The sequence below is a fragment of the Caretta caretta genome, chromosome 18 (genome assembly GCF_965140235.1).
Source record: "Caretta caretta isolate rCarCar2 chromosome 18, rCarCar1.hap1, whole genome shotgun sequence".
In the NCBI taxonomy this organism is placed as follows: domain Eukaryota; kingdom Metazoa; phylum Chordata; order Testudines; family Cheloniidae; genus Caretta; species Caretta caretta.
In genome coordinates, this window is record NC_134223.1 from 11,748,161 (window position 1) to 11,769,293 (window position 21,133).

At 50.4% G+C, this 21,133-nt stretch overlaps 1 protein-coding gene across 4 annotated transcripts in view; it reads right to left on the minus strand.

Annotated features, from left to right (window-relative positions):
* DISP3 (dispatched RND transporter family member 3) overlaps positions 1-15,440 on the minus strand; it is a 67,828-nt gene extending 52,388 nt beyond the window's left edge. Inside the window, exon 1 of one of the 4 annotated variants that reach the window (XR_012665461.1) lies at positions 15,350-15,440. Coding sequence is in view for 1 of the 4 variants with exons in the window: in XM_075121207.1 (XP_074977308.1) it covers positions 15,350-15,361 (12 nt within the window). In the remaining 3 variants the exon portion in view is untranslated. Of the gene's footprint in view, positions 1-11,918; positions 12,053-15,349 lie in introns of those variants that run through there. The other 3 variants (XM_075121207.1, XM_048824867.2, XM_048824866.2) reach the window with 3 other exon arrangements.
* Positions 15,441-21,133: the final 5,693 nt, after the last annotated feature.

A 21,133-nucleotide genomic window follows, 5' to 3' on the forward strand; every position in this document is an offset into this window, starting at 1 on the left:
GGCTGTGCAAACCTTTCACTAACACCTATTACATTTCGCAGCTCCCTGGGGAGGTTGTGAAGATTACACCCGACTTTACACATTAATAAATGAACGCACGAGGGACTTGCACCTGCTCTCCCTGAATTCAGCCAAAGCTTCCATCGACTTTAGTGAGAGCAAGATGAGGCCCAGCAGCCTATGGCTCAAATTATCAAGTAGCCCCAGATCCCACCTGCCTCAGTTTTAGGGTACCCAATTCAGGACCTCGGGCCTGATTTTCAAAAGCAATGGCATCCATCGCTCCAGTGAAGGGAGGCCCAAATTGGGTACTCCACCAAAAATCGGAAGCCATTTTTGATCTATTGACCTATGTGATCGGCTCAAGGTCACACAAGTTGGTGGCAGACCCTAAACAGCAGCCAGGGATCCTGACTCCCCTCCAAAGCCCAAGCACAACAGAGAGTAAAGCAGTAATTAAGCAAAACCTTGTGATGCCTAGACCCAGATTTCCTTCTTTGTTGTCATTCTGCAAACCTAAGGGTCTTTTCGCTACAGTTTGAGGGGAGCTGGCACAACTCCAGCTATGTATTTCTGTAGCTAGACTGTGAAAGAAAAAACATTGGGCCAAATGATCCTCAGATTGAAAGTGCCATGAAAATGCAATGTGTTGTTATTTATTAAATTCGCAGCTGGCATAAACAGGTGAAACTCCATTAAAATCAATGGAACTGTGCCCACTTGTGCCTATATCCAAGCTGGGCCATGGCATGGATAGAGACTTCCATTCAGAGGGAGGGAGAAAACAGAACGGGAAGAGACGAGCCCATGCAAAGGACACGACGCAGTCACATGACAGTCAGCAGCTGATCAGATCATTCTACAGGTATCGTTAGGGCCGGTAATCCTGAGGAGCATCCTGGCTGGGAGAGACAGTCGCTCAAAAGGAACACCCAGCATCCCACCTCTCAGCAGCTGCACAGAACCGCCATGGGCAGCCTGGGATAAGTCCAACCAGAATTCCTTCGCCCACAGGTGGCAGGCTGTGAGAGACACAAGGCCTGGTCCCTCATGTTAATCCTTCAACACAGCAGCAGTATGGCCAGTCAGTACTCTCCTGATATGTCTCCTCTTCCTCCACTACAAACACCCTGCTGACGCAGCAAGGAGGAAGCAAAGGCAGAGGATGGTCCTGATTCTGATAAGACAGACAGCCCATGTGCTGTCCCCTCACTCCCATGTATGAACAGTGGTGTGATGTGGATCATGACCACCCTCTTCCTTTAACAGCACTGAGCACTGTACAAACCATTTCTCTGATTAATTCCCGTCAGCAAAAAGTATCATTATCCACCTTTGCAGGCAGGGCAGGAGTCTCAGGCAGGGTTGGTAGGTGGCTTGCCCAAGGTCAGTCAGGAGAGCTGGGATTTGAACTCTAGACCCGTGGACTTAATTAAGAGTACAGAGGGCTCTTCTACTAACTACACAAGTGCCAGGCAAAGCCACGCTGGGAAGGAAGAGAGTGGGCAACCGCAAGCAGACGTCACTGACACCCACAACTCAGGACTCTGCTACACAGTGATCCACCGGCTGGATCCTGAGCTCACATATCCCACGTAAATCCAGAGTGACTCCACTGATGTCACCAGATCTACACTGGAGTGAGTGAGATCAGCATCTGGCCCCAGGTGCAGTAACATCCAAGCCCTCGAGGCCAGAGTGTGCAAATAAACGATTCTCACCTCTGACTCCCCTGCACGAGGAAGCGGCTATTCGGAGTGACCAGCAACTTAAAAAAAGAACAGACAACTGTCGGAGCCTCTCTTTTTGTCCCCTGCACGAACAGCTGCCTCCCCAGCGTCTATGGAACGTGAACTGCCTTCAGTTCAGCAGGAATGTTCTCTATTAACAAGGTTTGGCAGAGATCAGAAATGAACAGTGCCAACTCACGAGTCTGATGCCTTAAGGCAGATGGTGGGGAAAGTATTCCAGCCCCGCTTCCCCCACCTCCTCTCCCCGCAAACAGAGAACTCTAGGCAAGAATAAAGGGGGCAGGTATCCAAGGTTACAGCCCTCTGTGGAATCCTAATGTCCGTATCCAACATCGAACATACGCGGGGGCCCCTGGTCTGCGCCATGCACCCTCTGCTCTGCGCCTCGGGGCCCATAAAACCTGGCTTCTCTCTACTCCTGCCAGGCCTTTGGGCTGACTGCAAGGGCACGGGACCGCTTAGAGGCCTTTGCTGGGTGCTTTATTCACCCTCAGCTCAGGAGGGCGAGGCCCTACTCCTCTCAGGACAGACGGCAAGGATGCAGGTCTGCTCCCACCAAAGGCAGTGCGGTGATGCCAGTGACCAGGGGGTCCGAGTCCTGCATTTGGGGAAGGAAAACAAATCAGGCAGCACCCAAGCTCCTGCCTTCTTCTTTGTCCAGCTCCTGATAATCCCAGCAGGACAAGGACACACGCTGACCCCTCACGCGGGGGGACGGTGGAGGGGGCAGGATGCGCAGCACCTTCAGCTTCCGCCGACTAAAAACGCTGCTAGCCAACAGCCAGGAACTGCGGGATCCAGCGGGAGCAGAGCACGCTGCGCTCCCAGCACAAAGTGGGTCTGATCCTGCTCTCGTCCAGTCAGCTGGATCTTGGCTACTGACATCAGGAAAGGCAGGCGGGGGTCCCTCAACTACATCCTGCTCTGTCTAGGAGGTGCTGAGCACCCAGTGACATACAGAGGAGTTGGGAGTGCTCAGCACCTCAGGGATCGAGTCCGTCATTCTACATTAATCTGGTCGCAGAATGTCTGGCTCTCTTGGGGGGTTGACTAAGGTATTTCAAAGGCACTGTGGGATCCAAGCTCAAACCCCCTTCCTGACTGTACAGCGCTGTCAAGGGGAGGTATTCTCTGCTGACAGCCGAAGGTGGCTAGGGAGGAGTGGGTGAAGCTGCCTCCGAGATTAGAGATGCACAGAGCAGTGCCACCTACCGTTACAGCTTAAGGACGCAGAGCTCCAAGGTCAGGAAGGTATAAACTCCAATCAACGGCTCTTAAATCCTAACTCTGCTGCTTGTCCCAGCTGCTGTCTGGGTAGAACCATTTACTCCAGAGACCTACAGAAAATAAAGCTAATCCACATGCCTTAATAGACAGAAGCGCAGGCTGGCGAATGCAATATAAATAGCTCATACTCAGTAATAACCATAGCCTGCTGATTGTCATCTTCCCATCCCATGTAATTCTACTCAGCTGGCCACTCTCTCACTCACCCAAGGACCAAATTAATATCACAATGGAAAAGCTGGATGTTTCTACATAACCAGGCCAGAAATGAAGCAAGGTTCGACTCTTTCATCTCTGATGAACAGTAAATCACAAAGCTACAGCTGTCTGTGGTGCACGGAAGCCAGAGTCTCTTCCCAAATAGGGACGGGCAGGAGGAGATGTGGTACCTGTTTGCTCTGCCAGTTCCCAGAACAGCACCATCACACGCCAGCTGCAAAGCCATAAAGCCAGAATCACACCTACACACCATGTTCCTTTTCCCCAAAACCACTGACAGCCCCATCAAGTGATGAGCCTCTGTCATACATATAAAGGGAAGGGTAACTACCTTTCTGTATACAGTGCCAGAAAATCCCTCCTGGCCAGAGGCAAAACCCTTTCACCTGTAAAGGGTTAAGAAGCTAAGGTAACCGCACTGGCACCTGACCCAAAATGACCAATGAGGGGACAAGATACTTTCAAAGCTGGAGGGCGGGGGAAACAAAGGGTTGTCTGTCTGTCTGTGTGATGCTTTTGCCAGGAACAGATCAGAAATGCAAGCCTCCCAACTCCTGTTAAGTTAGTAAGTAATCTAGCTAGAAAATGCGTTAGATTTTCTTTTGTTGAATGGCTGGTAAAATAAGCTATGCTGGAGGGAATGTATATTCCTGTTTTTGTGTCTTTTCATAATTTAAGGTTTTGCCTAGAGGGATTCTCTATGTTTTGAATCTGATTACCCTGTAGGGTATTGACCATCCTGATTTTACAGAGGTGATTCTTTTACCTTTTCTTTCATTAAAATTCTTCTTTTAAGACCTGATTGATTTTTCATTGTTCTTAAGATCCAAAGGTTTGGGTCTCTATTCACCTGAACCAATTGGTGAGGATTATTATCAAGCCTTCCCCAGGAAAGGGGGTGTAGGGCTTGGGGGGATATTTTGGGGGAAGATGTCTCCAAGTGGGCTCTTTCCCTGTTCTTTGGTTAAAACGCTTGGTGGTGGCAGCATACTGTTCAAGGACAAGGCAAAGTTTGTACCTTGGGGAAGTTTTTAACCTAAGCTGGTAAGAATAAGCTTCGGAGGGTCTTTCATGCAGGTCCCCACATTTGTACCCTAGAGTTCAGAGTGGGGAAGGAACCTTGACAGCCTCTTGCATCTGATCTATGGGGCCATCATGAACCCCCGAAAGGGACGGCACCAGTGTTATCCAGAGCCACCTCTATACCCTACCATCCCTCCCAAAAAAATAAATCTGTGTGCTACCACCAGGTGCTTTTTCTCCCCACTTCTGAGCTAAAAAGCAACTACTTCCTCATTCCTCCTCCTGCCTCCCTCCCCCCAGCTCTGGAATGCTGTTCTCACAAGTGAAATGGACATGCTGGATCTCTGTCATGAGCCTTCTAGGCAGACATCCAGGCAGTTTTGCTGCCCATTAGGGTTTCAGTCTCCAGCCCTTTCCATTCCACCCTCATCACCTTGAAACAGTGGGACAAACCCTGACCCCATCAAAGTCTGCAGGGGAAAAAAAATCCCACAGTTCAGCCTGATAGTGAATCAGAATCATCATAGCTCTCCTATGGGGCCTGAAATGTGTGTGTCAACGTTGCTCACCACGGAGACAATGAGCCATAGGGCAAAACGGGCCATTACCCACAGGAGAAGCAAGACCCTGGATGTACTCAGACAAGCAGGTATCTAGCTACCTTCATTAGCAGATCCCACTCCGGCCACAACAGGTTTCCAATTAATGAAACTGTTGCATTGCTTTTGAACAAAGCCACCCCCTGCCATCACCAACTCAATTAGCTATCTGCAGAGAGCTGGCACCTGGCCAGAAATGGGGCCCAGGAAGGGACTGGACTATGGACTCCAAGCCTGCTGGACAAGCCACAGAGTTCAAGGCCTGTGTCTTGTGGACCTCCAGGACGGAAGCCTGAATGGGTCAGACCATAGCGTTCAGAGATAGTGTCCGATGGGCTCTTCTATCCCCAGACCACCCAATCCCACTCCCACTGAAATCAATGGCCAAACCAGCTTCAATGAGAGCAGGAAGAGGCTCACAGACAGGCGTCTTAACAAAAAGGCCAAGAGAAGCCAGCCTTGCATTGTGAATGGACTTCCTCCACAGACAACCCCACCGCCTTCCAGCTGGATGGAACATCTGTTCAAGGCAGTGCGACTAAACTGTCAAACCACCTGAGAGTCACCGTTCTCAATAGCTAACGCTCCCACTCAGGGACCAGATCCTGCTGTCTTCACTCAGGCCTAACTATTGGAATCACTGGAAGTTTTGCCTGAGCAAGGGATGGCAGACTCAGGCCCCAAATTGTTCGTTTTGATCCATGCACAGATGAATGGCTTCATTGTTACTCTATTTTCTCTCTTTCTGAAGCAATTCCAAACGCAGGGGGATTAAGGACCCTGGAAGTCTCTATACTGCTCATCTGAGAGCACATTTCCTCCAACAACCCCACAGGAGCTCCGGGAGTCTGCCAGCACAAAACAAGCTAAGGGGCTGGACAGCTTGGATTATACAATATACTGAGCGACAATCCAGTAGAGATTTGTTAAACAAGTAAAGGAATATTGGGAAGCAAACCAGGTCCACAGGTGAGCCCCTTTCGAAAGGGTTGGCTGTTCTATTCAAGAGGAGACACAGAAAACGTATCCAGCCCAAACCAGGTCTATGTCTTCTCCCAGATCAAATAAGATGGTCAGGTAGGAACTAAGAATTCTAGGTTTCTACATCCGGGGGGCTCTGGTTTAAAGAATGGAAAACAGTCGGTTAAAAACAGTCTATTCTTTTGGATCCTTTTCCAAACCCCGTTGGGCTCCCTAAGAGTCATTCCACGGCCTTGGATTCTGATTGCTATTATTGCAGCACTGACACACCCCAACCAAAGTTAGGATCCCAGTGGGCCAGGCCCTGGGCTCACAAACACTCACACGCAGTAAGAGACAGTCCCTGGACCAACAAGTTCACAATCCAATTGCCTTCAGAAGGGTCCCTTACCTGGCACTACTTTAAAGGGGCAGAATGTACATATTTTACGCCCCAGTGCAACAAAGCCTCTAAGCACATGCTTGAATCCATTCTTATTCATTAATGCACGTGCTTAACTTCAAGCCCCAAGCATGTGCCTAAAGTTAAGCATGCACTTACGTGCTCTGCTGAACTGGAATGGAGTGCAGAGGACCAGGGGCTTCACTTCCAGCGACAAAAACAGGCATAATCCAGCACTGAAAAAGTATGCAGCTACAAAAAAGCAATCATGTTTTCTTGAGACAACCTAATATTTCACCCACTCAGATGCATTCTTTTTTCAGCCTTTATCCAGTGGCTGGAGCAAGAATCTGATCTGCTTTTCCCCCCTCAATGCGAGTTTTTAACTCCTCTGAAGGGATGCTCCAAAGGACTAGACTGCTTCTATTTTTGTCGCTGGTTTAGCATTTTTATTTATTTATTTCCCCCCCATAGAAAAGGCCCCGCAGATCTTAAGTGGCCAAAATTATATATTTGTGGCTTGTTTTGACAGATTTTTTTTAAAAGATCTGTATCCCCCCCCCCCCCCCGTTTCTGGTATAGCACTCTGGTTACTCATTTGTCTTTATATCTTATTCTGCATGACTCAGTGTGAAGCAGAGAGCTCAAAAAAAAAAAAACCACCTTACCTCACGGTGCTGCAGAGGTGTATTCATGACCGCCCCATGTACCGTATCATCACCAATGATCTTACCTTTCTGACCTGGGAGCTGGTGGTTACTGTATCTAGCCACATCTAGATCTTTAACACATTGCCTTCAATACAATGACTCCATGCTCATAGTTAAGCACATGCTTATGTATATTCAGAATCAGCACTGCAGACCTCAGCCCAGCTCCCCCGGAAGTCATTGGGAGCTGGATTGGGCTTTTAGTGCCTACAGTCATCTTCATGTTCTCCAGTCATTAATTTAGGGCCAGATTCTGCCACCCTGACTTGCACTGGGATTGATTCACAGTCCTTTGAAAGCAATGGCACTTCAATGAATGCTGAGTCACATCCACAGTGTAGTTCCTTACTCCTGGAGTAGCCCCTGTCCTGAAGTCAGGAGTACGGTGCTGCCCAACGTGAGTAAGGTAGGCAGAATTCAGCCCTCGGAAAAGATGGTCATGAGAACTGTGACCAGAATTCACCCTGGTGTGCAACTCCACAGAGATGAATGAACTTGTGCATCTATGCACAAAATCAAACCTTTAAAGAGAGAGTATTAGGGTACCGTGTCAGGGATGGAAGGAAACCACAGCATCTAAAGTTTCATTGCTCAGCCTTATTACAGGGTCTGGACACACAATTTCCTTGCCTCTGCCCACACATATAGACAGGCATACTCCTGGTGATGACTACGTTCTCTCTCAGCACTGGGGAAAAATGAGGGCACTGCCTGCTCCTCTTGATAGAAATAAAGGAGGCAAGAAGTAAATGGGAATTCTCCTCACTGAGGGGCCTGATCCCAAGACCCTCAACTCCCACTGTCTCCTTCATCTGCCAAACCAGCAACAGTGCCAGATTCTCGACAGATGGGGGGATGCCAGGCGGATCTCTCTCATTTGAACTTTGCTGGCCTTAGCTCTGAAAACAACTTCCATGAATACTAGATGAGCCTATAGAAGAGGAGAGTTAATTACTGGGTACCTTTCACCACCAATCCTGTATCTATAGTTAGAGGCTTTTAAACAAACAATGGATAATAAAATAAGCCTATAAAGCAAATGAAAGGAGAGATCATATGCTCTACAGACAAACATAACAGGGTTTGATTTTTTTTAAATGAATTAAACTGTTGAGTTCTAATTTATGTCCTCGCTTGATAAGATTAGAGGATTAAACCAACTTTATGCTAAATGCTCCCTGTTAAGAGAGCCATGCCAGGGCTTATTGTGCGTTGGCATGCACAGAGATCACAGCAATATCACCCCGAGATGTGGGGACTCATGGTATGACCAGCTGTAACTTCAGAAATAAAAATCACGGCTTATCCAGATATTCCATATGCAGCCAGGGCAAGAACTTCAATCCCACTTCGCTTTCAGGGAAGGTTATTCGCTGAGCACTTGTACACAACAGGCAAGTTTTTGTATAAGCAGTGGGCTTTTTATCTTGGATCATTGGCATCATAAGATGATTTTGGAGTAGGGGGTGGGAGAAGGAGGTGAACTGACCGACACACACCCACAATCTCCGCCCCAATCCACACCAACAAATTAACAGCCCAGCATAATCTCTCACAATACCACACACACGCAGCCTACCCCTACATACTCATATCATACAAAGTATGAAACGAAATGCTCACCCTCCTGATCTGCAGTCGATGAATGAGAAACACCCAACTGTTCAAAGTTCTCCCCTAACCGCTCATCTCTTCTCACCTGCCTCACAGGGGTGTTTGTGGGGCTTAACGTTCATAAAGCATGAAACTTTGAATGGAATCAACCATGGATGCTAAAGGGCGAAGTATTATTTTTAAAAACAGGTAACAAAACCTGTGACCAGCTCTAGACAAACCAAGTTGAGGCTTTGTCCACATTAAATCAATCATTTAATTCTGCAATACTCCTAAAAACTAAATATACATGCCCAGGTTCCCCTGCCCTTACATACTGTGAGTAGTACCTTTGGGCACTCAGATCAAAGGGACTATTCGCAGGGTAAGGTATCTCTCACTGTAGGTAAGAATGGCAGAATCCAGCCCAGAGAGCTAAATCTAGCTATCGTGTAATGAGGGACTTTAGGTTTGTTACACCTGGGATGAATTTGGCCCAATATACTGCAGAAACAGAACACTTTTTTTTAATCGCAGTGGATGACTGGAACAATACGGATACTATTTTCCAGGCCCCAGTCAGGATCGCGCATATTGCGCCCTTATACATTGCTTTGGGCCATTGGACCCTTAGCTTTTCCCAGTGTGTATCTAGGGGAAACAGTCAAAAATACTGATGACTAGTTTCCCCTTGAACGATTTTTCTATCAGATATGAATTGCCCCTCCCCAGTGAAGTGTTCCCCACATAGGAACAGCAGTCTTTGCAGGGAGAGTGATGGGGAGCAGATCTTTTACCATATTGAAGAGACTTGTTCCATCTGTTGTCTCTCTCACCAGCCCACGTCTCTATTATTCCAGGCTCTGAGCCTATCAACTTACAAGCCTCTGCAAGGTGCTAGAGAGGCTGGCTTGATGATTCTAACCTCTGAAGATGTTCTGAGTATGATAAAAGAAATCCAGCTATTGAAACGTTTCCCCACAATACAGCTACTGTGTTGCTCGATTTCCATCCAGACACAGCCTAAAAGAGCAATCAGAGAGAGAGAGGCGCTGTTGCTGTGGATATCTTTATCAGTACTTGACGGGGTGGGTGGGATGGAGTGGCCCTGAATAAAGTTTGGTTTCATAAGAAAGAACAGAATCCAGGTCCAAGATCTATTCCCAATTTTGGCTAGACTTTTTCTTTTTCTTTAATTGAGTTTGGTAGGGTGGTGAATTACATGTGTGTGTGTTTATTCCGTCATCTGCAGCATATTCAGATTCAAGCACAACAGCAGCAAATTGACAGACTCATCCCCCTAACACACACCTACTCACCCTATTGCATTGATCCTGCATCCTCCAGAGGCAAAACCGGGCATGCACCAGCCTGGTTTTAAAAGGCTCTGATTTGCCGATATATTACATTAAACCCTAACGGACTTCATTCAGCTGTCAAAATGCTACCCCAGTAATTGCAGACGTAGAAGCAACATAATTGGCATGCTACTGCCCGGAGAGTACAAGGGTCGCTTTGCGTGGGAAACAAATGGAACAGGACCGAGCCTGGGCTCCGTGCAGGACATGTGTAGCATCCTGCACCTGTCCCAATGGAGGGCTGATTTTCTCTTATTCCCATCTGCCCCCCTTCACCAAAAGGGTCTTTCCTAGCCACCCTAGAGGCAGATTTTCAAAAGAGCCCAGCTCAGAGTAGCTCCCTTTGTTTTGGTGGATGCTCAGCACTTTGGAAAGTCTGATCCCTACAGCCCAGCCCCTTGCACTTTAATAATAAACCAGAACAAGCAGTAAAACCCTTGGGGGCAGGAGCTCTCTCTGCTGAATGCATCCGACGAAGTGAGCTGTAGCTCACGAAAGCTCACGCTCAGATACATTTGTTCGTCTCTAAGGTGCCACAAGTCCTCCTGTTCTTTTTTCTCTGTTCTGTGTTTCTGCAGCAACTAGCATATGTGGCTCTGGTCCCTACCCAGGCTCCCCGGAGCTGCAGCAATACAAACAAAACAGCCAACAATACACAATGATCCTCAGAAACTGGTCTAGTTTGGTGCGCACATTACTATCCTGATGAAGTCACTGCAATGTAAGCCCAGGGTTAGTAGAACTCAAGGTAACAGCCCCTGGGTTTGTTAACCTAGGGTTTGGGGGTCTACCCTCATTTGTAACTCTGCTTGGAGCTGTCGAACCCTGGGCCCCAGCCTGGGGCTCCGGCATCTGCACTGCATTATGCAGGCCGGGGTCCAACCACCCACATCCCAGACTTCCCACAATGTGGCCACTCTAGCCCTTTGTTCACGGTGCCCTGTGGGAAAACTTCACTGTCCACCAAACCGGACTGTCCAGAGGACAAAGGAAGTCAGTCCCAGGCCACTCTGGGAGCCTGCCCAAAGTATGAGTCCACGGAGGTTGCCTCTTCATTGCAAAGCAATAGGGCTTGAACCCTGGGTCCCAGCTTGCCTCAGGCTCAGACCCTCCACTTTCATGGGGTCTTGGGTTCAAGCCTAGGTTAGCAGGATGTGTGTGTTGAGGGAAGGTGGTGCGGGGAGGATTTAGCCGGAGTTCAAACCCTGGACTTACATTGCAGCGTACCCATGTCCAGATCTCTGTTAGGGTAAGACCTAATGAGGGAAGCAGATTGACCCACAACTGCTGCTGTGTGGTTCTTACGCCATCCTCGGACACATTGGTGAGGGCCACTGTCCAAGACAGGACCCTGTCCTAGCTGCACCTCAGGAATTGCCAATCTGGATCAGACCTCCGTCTTCACACACACACACACAGCACGCACTCTGTGCGCTCCCCGGACCCTCTCCACCCGCTGGGACTCAGGACCGGCGCCAAGCCTCCCGCACAGCCTGGGACACAGCGCGGCTCCCTCCTGACGCTCCGCCTGGGGCGAACAGAAGGATCCCGCCGCAGCCGCTAGCGCAATCGGTGCATGACAGAGAGTCAGCGCCCGGGGGAACTCTCCGTGGTGCCCGTTCGGGACCTCTCCAAAGCCCGCCTGGAGAGCGCGCCGCACGCACCCCCCAGGGACTGATCCGCTGTAGCCATCGCAAGCCCCTGCCTGCCCTCTGCCCTGCCCCACGGGGCACAGGCAGAACCAGCTGGGAGGAGGTGAAGGGCTGGAGGCAAGTGACCTGTCCCAGAGGGGCCTAAAGGGCCGGCTGCGGCTTGGAGCTGGGACAGGAGGGATCCTGTCCCCGATCGTAAGCAGCTGGGTGCCGAGCTCCTGGGTTCGCCCGGTCAGCCGGGACACCCCCTGCTGCTACCGCAGCCTCTGCCGCCTCCCTCTTCTCCCTCCCCGCAGCCGCAGCCTTCTCCCCAGCACCCCCGGACTGGCATCCCCCCCTGCGCGGCGTGGGGGCAGCGCTTACCTCAGCCCAGCCGGTGGGAGCAGCCGTGCGGGGGGCCGATGGCAGGAACACAGCGGTGGGCAGGGGGCGAGGCGCTCTCCCCAGCGGGCGCCCGGCCAGCGGGCTGCTGGATCCCCCCGGGGAGCGCTGCGGTGCCCAAGGACCGGGGCGCCCCTTCCTGCCGCAGGACCGGAGCGCGCTTGCTCCCCACCGCCTCGCAGGGCACCGCTCCCGCCTGGCACAGCCCGGCCCCCTTCGCTCCCGGGACGGACTGGGGCCACCCGGAGCGCACCGGCTCCTCCGGCCCTGACCCAAGGCACCGGGAGCGCACCGGCTGCCCGGCCGCCGCACGGACCCCGCAGCCCTCGGAGCGCACCGGCCCGCCCGCCGCACGGACCCCGCAGCCCCACCAGCGAGGAGCGTCTCCCCCGCACCCAGCCCAGCGAGCAGCCGCCGCTGCCTTTTATTGCCGCCCCGCTTTGTTTTGGTCTCGGCTCCTACCATCGCTCGCCGCGCCGTCGGGGGGGAGGCTGCAGTCAGGCCCCCGCGCGCCCCATCCGCTGGCAGCCCCGCTCTGCCCGCGGGGTGACAGCCGTGCCGGGGCTCAGCCAGCGCTGCGCCGCGCCCGCGGCGTCCTGTGCTCCGGCTTGGCTTTCCTCTCCCCCTGCACGGACGGCAGCGTTGGTTCGGCCGAGCTATATATTCCGCCGGCAGAGGCTGGCGCTGGGCAGTCGCGAGTTGAGGCTTCGAGGGGAGGGTGCTTTGCCTGGTGCGTTCCCGAACCTAGCCTGCGCTTCCTGGTCTGCTCCTTACCCGGCCTGCCTGGCCCACCCTCCTGTGCAGGGCAGCTGGGCTACACTGCTCGTGTTGCCTGCCTGCATGCATCAGGCTGAGAGGGGGGAAGCCTTCCTCTGCTCCAGCACTGGCAGTCACAGCATCGCACCAGTAGCTGCCCTGCAGAGTGTTTCAGGCCTTCCTCACGAAGCAGCTGGCTGTGGCCACCTGAAGAGGTGCTGTACATTACCAGACCCTCAGTTCTGCTCCTGGCTCCCCCACTTGCACTTTGCACCAGTCACTTAGTGCTTAATTTGTGCCAGGACTGAGCCCTGGTACCTCTACGCTTGCTCCACGGCTGTTCATAGCCCTGGCCCCTCTGGGCTTGCTCCACCAGTTATGAATGCAAAAAAAAAAAAAATTGCTTGAGCCCTGGCACCTCTTTCATTACAAATGAAGCACTGCTTAGCCTCTGGCTCGACTACCTCCCCTGTAAGTGAGGGGGAGCTTTCTACTTCTGCCTTTCCTTTGAGGCTCACCATTTCCACACTGATGAAGGAAACTTCACAAACACCACATAAAAACAGGGCCATACTGGGTCAGACCAAAGGTCCATCTAGCCCAGTGTCCTGTCTTCCAACAGTGGCCAATGCCAGGTGCCCCATAGGGAATGAACAGAACAGGTCATCATCAAGTGATCCAGCCCGTCACCCATTCCCAGCCTCTGGCAATCAGAGGCTAGGGACACCATCCCTGCCCACAAGGCAGCTCAATAATATTGAGCATCTTTCCTGACCCATCAGACGTGGCTTTGAGGCACAAAGAAGGGCCAGCATGGTTTCCAGAACTTCATTTTTTTCTTTCTTTTTTTAAAAGGAGGATAGGTTATTGGCTTATTGCTCAACCCCAACCTGGAGGGCCAAAAGACTGCTTTTCATCTGGTCCCCACCCTTTGCCCTGTTCAGCCTGAGAGGGCCTATGATAAGTTAAAACTTCTGACAGCTATCATTGGAACACAAGAGCCTCCATACCACATCCCCAGGGAAGGCAATAATATTACCCCCATTTTATAGATGTGGAGACTGAGGCACAGAGAGGTTATGTGACTGGCCCAAGCTCACACCAAAATTCCTAGCTCTGACACAGGCTGGAACCCAGATCTGCTGGGCTTTAGCCACAAGACTCTTCTGCTGAATATTGTGAGGATTTGCTTGTTAATGTTGCACAGAAAGTGTTTCTATTATTGGCCACTGGTGGCAGGCAAGCCACTGGCAGAGTGGAGGGACCACCCACCTGTCCTATAGGGCAGTTCTTATTTACACAGCCTCTAATTCTGTTGCAACCTCTTCTCTCCCAAAGGGTGTGGATGGCAGAAGAAGCAATTGGGAGCACCCGCTGCTGGATTAGGAGCCCCAGTTGCACTCTGCAGCTCTGGTATGATGAGTGCCCTTTCCCTGTACCTCACTGCTGCCAGTCAGATTCCCTCTATCTCAGAGGATGGCAGAGAGAACAGAACTTTAAGGACAGAGATTTCTAGAGCAGTGAGCAGTTAGTGGGCATGGAAATCTAGTTATTGTTGGTGCAAGTGAATCTCTCCAGCATCATGCTGACCTATCCATATCCAATTTGGGATTTAATAAAACAACCTTAGAACAAACCTATGACAGAATTCTGCAGTCATGCCTTAGCACTGCAGTAGAGTAGCATTGGGATCCATCACTCTAGAATTATTAGAATTGTTTTTTTAAGCCACAAGCCAAGTACCCCTGCCTCTGAAAATGCTCCATATAGGAGTTATCTAGAACACTTTTTTCTATAAGACTGTCATGTGAGGATTACCCATTGACAAAGGCCAAACAAAACATTTAGCGAAGAGAGGTGGGAGACTGTGGTTATTAGCTCAAGTGATGGAGAGTCCTCCTTATGCTCTTGTCCCTCACTAGCACAGCTAACCAGCCTGCAGAGCTTCTCCTATAACTGGAGCAACAGTCACTCACCTTGGGTTTCTGGAATCTAATGAGTCATGTTTATAACAGACATTTTTCAGTGTTGGAGGGGAGGTAGTTGACAGGTGGTGCTGTAGGGAGAGCACCAGAAACTGGAGTCATGCATTTATCTACAGCACAACCAGGAGCAATGGCATGTGCCAGTATCACTTAGACCTGGTCTACACTACAAAATTAGGTTCATATAACTATGTAGCTCAGGCGTGTGAAAAATCCACTCCCCAGAGCAGTGCAGTTAAACTGACCTAAGCCCCAGTGTAGACAGTGCTGGGGCAACTGGGGCTTTCTCCCATCAACCTAGCTATCGCTTGTTTGGGAGGTGGATTACCTACACCAATGGGAGATGGCCATTCAACCTTCTCTCCCCATTCAGTTCCTGGCCTGTCTGCTGGGACTGCCAATAATGCTCCCAGTTATAGTGGTGTGGACACCTGCAGAGCAGAGATTGCTTCACACAGGCTATCACACGGCCATTGGATGGTGATAACGTTTAAGCAGTTCCAGCCTGCGCCAGACTGAAGTGTAAAGCTCCATCTTATGTCCAGTCAGAGACTCCCTGAGCCTACCAGGGCCTCTGACGCTTTCCACACAAAGACACCCCACCCCTAACCGATCACACAGAGGTGTCAATCAGCAAAATCCAGAGAGCAGCAGAGAAAACAGGGAACAGACCTGAGTCACCATCTCCAAGCAGGTGGTCCATACGGGAGGTATTGATCTTTTTCCAGTGTGTTACCCACAGGGATTAAGAAGTTGTGCAGGCAAAACTAGACCAACCCTTGGCTTGCGGAGGCTCCAGTGAATGGGGATTTAATGAGGCTCCTGAATAAAGAAAAAAAAAATTACACCCCACCAGCTTTGAGCCTGTCTGCCAGTGATGGAAGTTTCTGCAAAGAGGGCGGCAGTCGGGGGTAGGGCTTCTGTTGAAAGTGAAGAGTGTGCTGTAAATGAGAAGAAAAGTCATTTTTTCTAACTTTCAGTAATGCGAGCTGAGCCCACGCTGATGCGAGGGACAGTATTCAGTCACACAGCAGAGCCCAAGAAACAGCCGTGAGCTATCATTCAGTGCTGCACACAGGCGTTCAGCCAAGCACAGTCTTCCTCAGCACCATCTCTGCCAGCACAAGTAGGCACATACCTGCAAACCCATCCTCAAACAGACATTCCTTTTGCCACCTGGCTGAGCACACACACACCAGCCAACAGATGTAAACCCATCCTCATAGGGCAGCTCACACTCACATGCACAAGTTGTATCACCATCCTCCACATCACTTCAAGCACTTCACAACACACAAACTTTGTACACTCAGACATTAGATTTGTGTTCTAGTTTCCACAAGACAAACATGTACAATATATGCAAACGCCTCCCTCCCAGCACACTGGTATTAGAATTGATCACACACATGAGATGTACACACAGGTGAAACACCTTACCCTACCATACACCCAGACATGGGTACTGTACCACAGTTCCCAGTGACCTCAGCTACACCTTAGTGCACATGTTAACACATACATCTTCAGACATTCAAACTCGAGCCATAAACTGCACGACAGATACACAAATGGTATCACATGTAATCTGCTCCATATTTAGCTACCCACTGGTATTAGAAATGCATTGTAAACCTAGTAATATTAGAACTGCACACCCACACACCTAGGTAATAGAACTGTATTTTAAACATAGTGCCATTAGACATACTGTACCCACACATTAGAACTGTATCCCAACCAGCATTCGCACACACTATCCTATCGACATTCACAATACATATACACTGGAAGAGCTATTAGCACTGTATTGAAATCTTTATTGAGAACACACACAACATACACAGAGAAACAAGAAAAGAGAATTGTCAATGGATTAAAAACCCACTGAAACTTTGCTAAAGAATGTCTTTAGGGTTAGGGAGGAGGGAGCTTAAGGCTTCTAACTGGAAGCATTTCTCAGCTGGAAACCTTTCCTTCCTCCAGGTTTTCTGACCCTCCCCATCCGGGCCAGCATCCATGCTGAAATGAAACACTGCTGGGTATTGGGCACGCTTATATTTATGACTTCTTTTTGAAATTCTGTCTGCTCATCTATGCAGAATGAAACTACCCAAGCAATCTCGTCTGCTCAGGTGCTCATTACCAAAGCACTTGACACCGCCAGGCAGGCTCACTCAGGCCTTGTAAATTTTATCTTGGGGACATTCTGCTTCCCCTAGCTCTATTACTGCCTGATTGCCTGAAAGGCTTGTACCCAGCCAGCCAGCCATACAGAAAGCTGGGTAACATCCAAGAACCAAACATTATTCAACAGCCTCGGTGGCGTGGGAGCTAGACATTGATGGGTGCGTGTGCACATGGAGCCCGCCTGCGTGCTCCTGAAGTGTACATGGGCCTACAAGGGTTTGCATGGTGATGTGTGCAGTGCCTGCTGATTGCAAGGAGACATCCAGAGAGGAAGGTGATGGTCCGCATGACCGAATGCGAGATTGCATGCGTGGGAGCGTGAAAAGGGGCAGGCCGTGTTTGCGGACCAGATTCTGGGCTCAGCTAGGCTAGCACCAATCCGGAGTCGCTCCAGTGAAGTCAGGAGAGTCACTCTGGGTTTACGCCACAGGAACTGAGGGCAGAGAGTCAGACCCTGGGAGTCTACAGTGCCGCTATTTGAAAAGCTTTAGCCATCTGCCAATCAAATAGGTAATGCTTGAAGTTCCTTATAACTGCAGCTAGGGCTGAAAGCAAGGGGAAGTGAGGGGGAATGAGGCTGTTTGAGTAAAACGGTGAGCTTAAGCCAAGGATGAGGTCCTGGAGAAAAACGAAGACATCCAGTCCACCACTCACAGGACAAGGAGAAAGGGCCCTGTCCACAAACAAAGGGAGGTTCTGCTTCACAAGCAGCTGGCAAAGGGTCCATGGATCCTATGCAGGTGTCTCTAGCAGAGGTTGGGGGCTGCTGCAAAAAGGCACATGCAAAACAATCCCAAACCAAGCACATGTTTAGCAGACAACAAAGTCTGTTGAAACTGGGACACCTTGAGAAGGGGCAGAATCTCTGGTCAGAAACCTGCTTCTGGTGCACATTTCAGTACCCAGTGCAAACTCAGGCATGATATGATGGGGGTTTTCTTTGCCTCCTAGCATCTCCCCTGCCAGAGCATTCCTCCCCTGGCCACTCGTCTTTCTAAGAGTGACTTTCCTTTTAGGTGGACCAATATGGAGGGTTTCAGAGTAGCAGCTGTGTTAGTCTGTATTCACAAAAAGAGTACTTATGGCACCTTAGACTAACCAATTTATTTGAGCATAAGCTTTCGAGAGCTACAGCTCACTTCATCGGATGCATCACGAAAGCTCATGCTCAAATAAATTGGTTAGTCTCTAAGGTGCCACAAGTCCTCCTGTTCTTAATATGGAGGGTGAAATTCTCTCTATGCACAAGACACAGAGCTGCAGTGCAGGGTTCCCTGCATGCTGTCTGTGAGCCTCCGCCCTGACTGCCGGGACCCACATCCAGCAGGACCGGGGCGCTCAGTCTCCATGGCTTGCTCAATCTCTGGACCCTGCTGAGTGTCTCAACATGGCCACTGGTGATGGTTGTACTGTGGACATCCATGCCCTGCGAACTGCACTCAGTCCAGGAACCGATTTCTCACCAAACAACCATCAAGTGGGAACCACTCCTACTACAGGCTCAGATAGGGATTCAAACTGCCAGCCTATTATTTAGAAACCAGGAGCACCCAGTGTGTGCTGGGGGCTCCCAAAACACAGACACGGCCCCTTTCCCAGAGGGCACAAAGGTGAAAGCCTTGAGCTGGCAAGTTCCCATCCTTAATAGAATAATATGCTTCCTCTATTTCATAAGAGCCAGATGGCACCACCTGAAAGGCAGCAAGCCTGCATCCTCTCCACAACACGTGATCCAGACCTGCATGTGCACACAGCACCAGTTTCAGCTCACAGGTGGAATATAGACCTTAGCTTGCCCTCTAAGGTGGGACAGTGACCATTGAGCAGGTCTGAAAAAAGCCCCAGGCAGCAGAGAGGGTTGCCCTTATTTGAGTAACATCTGCAGCTAGGGAGTGGGGTTTACTACTCACCACTCCTTGGGGCCACATCTAGGGATTAGCTCTCAACCAGTCTGACAATCCCACCTTCGGCTGCTCCCTCTGAACTCTACTGCTGCCTCTTCAGGGGGCTCCTTCTTTGGGGCTCCAGCCAGGACACTGTCGTTCTCTCCCTCTGGGGTATCAAAGTCCCACTGGATGATCCACCTCAGGCAGTCTTCCCTTCCACGGTCCAGACTGTCCCACTACCCCACTGGCTGGGGAGGGAACCTGGGTCCATCCACTGCTCAGGGTTCTAGGGACCCTGTGCCCAGCAATTACAGTCTACCCAGCCTCAGACCCTATTGTCGTTTCTCTGACTCTCTCCTACCTTCCTTTCTCTGTCTTCTGGCCCACCCCTGGAGGCGCCTCTGCTGCCTGTGGATACTCCACCCTCTCTCAGGTTCTTGCCAGAGTCTATATTCGCAGGCAGGATTCCAGGGCTTATGCCCCTTAGACTAGACTCAACTTTCTCTGGGAAGTGACTAGAGAGCTCCTTCCTGCAGTCCTCTCTCTTACTAGCAACATCCTCTTTTTATGCCTGTCCCAGCTCCTCCACCAGCTGGGCTTCATCGGCCCTTTGGCCTAGGGTGACCAGATGTCCTGATTTTATAGGGACAGTCTTACTATTTGGGGCTTTGGCTTATATAGGCACCTATTATGCCCCACTCCCATCCTGATTTTTCACACTTACGAGCTGGTCACCCTAATTAGGCCCAATCAGCCCTGACACTCAGCAGGAGAGTGAGTTTGTGTGTGTATGGGGGTGGGGGTGTGTGTGAGAAAACCTGGATTTGTGCTGGAAATGGCCCACCTTGATTATCATGCACATTGTAGGGAGAGTGGTCACTTTGGATGAGCTATTACCAGCAGGAGAGTGAGTTTGTGTGTGTGGTTTTTGGGAGGGGGGTGAGGGGGTGAGAGAACCTGGATTTGTGCAGGAAATGGCCCAACTTGATTATCATGCACATTGTGTAAAGAGTTGTCACTTTGGATGGGCTATCACCCGCAGGAGAGTGAATTTGTGTGGGGGGGTGGAGGGTGAGAAAACCTGGATTTGTGCTGGAAATGGCCCAACCTGATGATCACTTTAGATAAGCTATTACCAGCAGGACAGTGGGGTGGGAGGAGGTATTGTTTCATATTCTCTGTGTGTATATAAAGTCTGCTGCAGTTTCCACGGTATGCATCCGATGAAGTGAGCTGTAGCTCACGAAAGCTCATGCTCAAATAAATTGGTTAGTCTCTAAGGTGCCACAAGTACTCCTTTTCTTTGTGCAGGACTTGTGTGGGGTAGATGCCCCAGCACAGGGTTGTTTGACAATCCAGTAAAGCCTTCCCAGTGGGGACTAGTCTGACCCTATAAGTTTGGTCAATGGGAGAATCTCTTGTGGCCTGGGGAGCCTGGGACAGGGATACCCCCCAAAGAGAGCATCAGAGAAAGAAAGAAAACAAGACAGAGAGCGAGACAAAGTATGTTCAGAACCCCAGCTGAGTGCAGGGCTTTTTCCTTGCAATTAAGTCAGTTTAATGGTTTTCTTTGAGTTGTTTGTTTAAAAGGCCTTCACTGCGCTGCTTAATGGAGTTTCACCAGCGCTCCCCGAAGACTCCAAGATGCCATTAGTATCCCACAGCTCCCATCCTATCCAAACAAGTTCCCCCTCCCCGATGTGTTTACCCTCCCCGAAGAGCAGAGCACAGCGGCGTGCAGAGTCGCCACACCGCCTGCACTTGCTTTTCCGCTGGAGTCTCGAGGCCCCAGGCCGCAATGAATATTCATGGCCCAGATATTAGCAATAAGTATTGTGCAATTTGGCCCCAAATATATTTGAGACAGAAGAACCGAGAGCAAGAGAGGGAATTTTTATTCCTGAGCTCTGGGAACAGCTGAATAGCATTTTCCTGCGAGGGACCTGGTGTTTTTTTAAATGCAAATCAGACTCTGGGTTTTGAAAGATGCTGTAAAAAAAAAGGCAGATACAGCAAAGCTTTATCGCCTCGTAACAAACACTGAGCCCAGCGCGTTCCAGTCCATAGAACGCACGCTGGGGAGTCAGGAGATCCCACTTCCACCGGCTCCTTGGCAACCGGGGGCGAGCCCCTGCCCCGCTCTGTGCCTCAGTTTCCCCAGCGGTACAAAAAGGGTGTGTGTGTGCGTGGGGGGGGGGTAATGCTGCATGTTATTGAGGTTACCTGTTACAGGTTATGATGACATTGGAGCCAGTGGAAGAGCTTAACTAGGACTGACCGACAACGATAATACTTTCTACAGGTTTGACTGGTCTTTCTCTGCCCACCCCTGGGGTGATGGGCTGTTGGCTCCAACCCCCCTCTTGTCCACCCTCAAGTC